The following is a 4,389-nucleotide window of genomic DNA, read 5'->3' on the forward strand; positions in this document are numbered from 1 at the left end:
GAAATTGAAGTCTACGTGGACGATATGATTTCCATGTCTAAAACCAAGGAGGAACATCTCGTCAACTTGCGGAAGTTGTTCAAGAGACCGCCTAAGTACCGATTAAGATTGAATCCCGCCAAGTGTACTTTTGGGGTCAAGTCGGGAAAATTGCTCAGCTTTATTGTAAGCCAGAAAGGGATAAAGGTGGACCTCGACAAGGTGAAGGCCATCCTTGAAATGCCCGAGCCACACACTGAGAAGCAAGTTTGAGGTTTCTTGGGATGCCTAAATTATATAACGAGGTTCATATCACAGCTAACTGCTACTTGTGAGCCTCTCTTTAAGCTATTGCGTAAGAACCAGTCCGTCTAATGGAACGATGACTACCAAGTGGCGTTCGGAAGGATCAAGCAATGCCTTATGAATCCTCCTATGCTTGTGCCATTGGTGCCTGGAAGACCCCTCATCCTATATATGACTGTGTTGGATGAGTCGATGGGGTGTATGCTAGGGCAACACGACGAGTCCGGAAAGAGGGAACAGGCCGTCTATTACTTAAGCAAGAAGTTCACGGCCTGTGAAATGAACTACTCTTTGCTTGAAAGAACATGTTGTGCCTTGGTATGGGCAGCCCATCGTCTAAGGTAATACATGCTGAGTTACACCACTTGGATGGTATCCAAGATGGGCCTAATCAAGTATATATTTGAAAAGCCTGCTCTCACCGGAAGGATCGCTCGATGGCAGGTTCTGCTGTCAGAGTTCGACATCATTTATGGGCGATAAAGGGAAGCGCCTTGGCAGATTACCTAGCTCAGCAGCCCATCCATGACTATCAACCTATGCATCCAGAATTCTCGGATGAGAACATCACGACCTTGTTCAAGGAAGAAGTGGAGGATGTGGATAGGGACAAATGGATAGTGTGGTTCGATGGCGCGTCCAACGCATTAGGCCATGGAGTAGGGGCGATTTTGCTTACCCCCGACGATCAATGCATACCCTTCACAGCTAGGTTGGGCTTTGATTGCACGAATAACATGGTCGAGTATGAGGCATGCGCCCTCGGGATGCAAGCAGCAACCAACTTCAAGGTCAAATTGCTCAAAGTATATGGAGACTCAGCCTTGGTGATTCACCAGCTGAGAGGCGAATGGGAGACTAGGGATCATAAGTTGATACCCTACCAGGCCTACATCAAGAAGCTGACAGAGTTCTCCGATGACATATCCTTCCACTAAATGAATTCCAATTTGTTGACTAGTACTTATCAAATCTTGCTCTATAATCTGATTGGGTCTTGTAGTCCAAATAATCTCGCGCCATGATGTATCTAGAATAGTAGTTATTAGTGAAACAAAGATACTTGTACAAACCATCAAAGTAATTCCATCCCCAACAGTCCAAAGACGAAAATCTTGGTAATATTTCGAACCATTCATAAACACCACAACAAATATTATTAAAACATTTATAGCGCCCACATAAATAAGTAGTTGTGATGCAGCTACAAAATGGGAGTTTGATAAAATATAGAATAAAGATATACAAACAAGAACTAGGCCCAATGAAAAAGCAGAAAAAATGGGATTCATAAATAATACTACTCCTAGACTTCCTAATATAAGACCCGATCCAAGAAGGGAGGAGAATCAAATGGCCGATGCACTTGCCGCTCTAGCATCCATGTTTCAGCTGACCCTGCATGTGGACTTGCCGTACATCGAGTTCAGATGTCACGGCAAGCCCGCACATTGCTGCGTAATAGAAGAAAAGCAAGATGGTAAACCTTGGTACTTCGACATCAAGCGATACATCAAAGACAAAGAGTACCCACATGGGGCTTTCGACAATGACAAGAGAACATTGAGAAGGTTAGCAGTTAGTTTCTTCCTGAGTGGAAGCATTCTGTACAAAAGGAACCATGACATGGTTTTGCTCCGATGTGTGGATGCTAGGGAAGCTGAGTAGATGCTGGTGGAAGTTCACGAGGGTTCCTTTGGAACGCACGCCAATGGGCATGCTATGGCCCGAAAGATCCTAAGGGCAGGGTATTACTGGCTCACCATGGAAAATGATTGTTGTATCCATGTGAGAAAATGCCACAAGTGCCAGGCATTCGCGGATAATGTCAATGCTCCACCCGTGCCTTTGAATGTCTTGGCAGCGCCTTGGCCATTCTCCATGTGGGGAATATATGTGATTGGGGCTATTGAGCCCAAGGCTTCGAACGAACATCGCTTCATTTTGGTTGCGATCGACTACTTCACCAAATGGGTTGAAGCCGCTTCATACGCCAGTGTGACAAGGAGTGTGGTGGTCAGGTTCATCAAGAAAGAGATAATCTGCCGGTATGGGTTGCCTAGGAAGATTATCACCGACAATGCCACCAATCTGAACAACAAAATGATGAAGGAGATATGTGAGGATTTCAAGATCCAACACCATAATTCCACGCCTTACAGGCCCAAGATGAATGAGGCAATTGAGGCTGCTAATAAGAACATCAAGAAGATAGTTCAAATAATGACCGTGTCATACAAGGATTGGCACTAGATGCTCCCTTTCGTGCTACATGGTTATCGAACCTCGGTGCGCACATCAACTGGGGCAACTCCGTTCTCCTTGGTATACGGGATGGAGGCTGTGTTGCCATTTGAAGTAGAGGTCCCTTCTTTAAGAATTCTGGCCAAGTCAGGGTTGAAAGAGTCGGAGTGGGTCCAAGCACGCTTTGATCAACTAAACCTCATAGAAGGTAAAAGATTGGCCGCCATGAGCCATGGACGGTTGTATCAAAGCCAGGTGAAGAACACTTTCAACAAGAAGGTATGCCCACATAAGTTCAACGAAGGGGATCTCGTCTTGAAGAAAGTATCCCAAGCTTAGAGAGACCATAGGGGAAAATGGGCTCTGAATTACGAAGGACCTTTCATCATGAAGAAGGCGTTCTCAGGAGGATCATTGGTGCTTGCCAGCACGGACAATGAAGAGTTGCCTTTGCTCGTGAATTCCGATATCGTCAAACGATATTATGCTTAAATACTTGGGGCAACTTGAGGGTTCAATGCATGGTTATTCTCCAAAGACTCATTGGAGTCTCCAAAGTCTTCCAATCCTTTGTAAACCATGATTGCAACATTAATAAACATTGGATTGATGATTTTCATTTCAACTTCTTGTGTTGTGTCTTTTTAATTCTTTAGAGTACACACTCTCGATCTTGAATCTGGAGCCATTTGGCTCCATCAATGGGGTACCATAAGCGTTTAAGTAAAATTGAACATAATAACACTTGTTTAATTGTTGCACTTAAAATTCCTAAGCATAAACATGCATGCATTTGCATCTTGTCATCTTGCGGATCAGAGGATAAATAAAGATTCAGTTTGAGTAGTGATCAATATCACACCAAATTGGAACAAAGGTAAGTGAAAGGTGATATTGGTATTTTGTGGTTTGTTTCGCATTTTACTGCATGATGCCATTTCCTTTGATCAAAAGCTTAGGGGCAGGTACGAGCAGGTGCTAGGCCTATGATCAATCAACCATCATCCCACGTCCGGCTCAGGACGTTAAAGAAGTGCTACTAGGAGGCAACCTAGTACCTTTAGATTTCTTGCTTTTATTTATTTGTCTATTATATTTGAATACGCCTATTTTTATTTGTGACCATAGGAGTTTAAAATATATAAACATGACAAAGGAGGGGTAATAGAATTTTTTTTGCAAAGAAAATTTGCAAAAAAAAAAACTAGGGTTAGCTCGCTTGGGCGAGCTGGCTTGCCTGGGCGAGCATGTCTGGTGCAGAGATATTAAAAGGAGGAGGGGTGAAGCTTTCTTCACCCCATTTTCTTCCCCCCACATTCTGAAAACACCAAAGCTCACGATAGTGCACGAAACAACAACCCTAAGTCACCATTTTTGCACTCTTGCTCACTCCCTACATGTAAGTGCCATTTTCCTTTGATCTTGGGCTTGCCATTGCTGTATTTAGTGCCTTGTTTGCCTATTTGTTGCAAAATTTGTGAGACAATTCATGCTTGGATCCATGTTTAATTTGTTGAATTGGGGGGTTGTATGGAATGGATGTAGGCCAATTGTGTATTCTGAAGTGAATGGACATGTCGCATTGCCCCTATGCCTCATTTTTTCATGTCTAAACATGCACCCACCAAGTGTTCGGTGAAATGCCTCAATGGCATTTGTGCATGATTTTGTGAAATTTTGCTTGTGGAACGAATTGATGCATGTGTGGCCGCCATGCTTGAGTGAGTGGACAGTTTTTAGAAGCTAGAATAAGTGTCAAGAATATAACATAGGCCTAGCTTTTTGAGTCTTGAATGTAAAAAATGCATAGAAATGAGAACACGTTTGTAAAGTTCCCCTTTGACTAGCACTTGGTTTGGG

The 4,389-nt window shown here is 43.4% G+C and overlaps 1 protein-coding gene across 1 annotated transcript; it reads left to right on the plus strand.

Moving 5' to 3' along the window:
• The first annotated feature begins 722 nt into the window (after positions 1–722).
• Positions 723–1,953, plus strand: LOC102670033 (uncharacterized). The gene is made up of 2 exons (XM_006605059.1): positions 723–1,112; positions 1,519–1,953. Exons 1-2 carry the CDS (start codon positions 723–725, stop codon positions 1,951–1,953), a joined length of 825 nt encoding a protein of 274 aa, XP_006605122.1.
• The last annotated feature ends 2,436 nt before the right edge of the window (positions 1,954–4,389 follow it).

This window comes from Glycine max, chromosome 19, assembly GCF_000004515.6.
Source record: "Glycine max cultivar Williams 82 chromosome 19, Glycine_max_v4.0, whole genome shotgun sequence".
Lineage (NCBI taxonomy): Eukaryota > Viridiplantae > Streptophyta > Magnoliopsida > Fabales > Fabaceae > Glycine > Glycine max.

Bases quoted from the DNA above. Each gene is read 5' to 3' on its own strand.
- LOC102670033 (XM_006605059.1), top strand. From the start codon at position 723: ATGGCAGGTTCTGCTGTCAGAGTTCGACATCATTTATGGGCGATAAAG. The intron at 1,113-1,518 runs GTGATTCACCAG...GATAAAATATAG, and splicing joins TATATGGAGACTCAGCCTTG to AATAAAGATATACAAACAAG.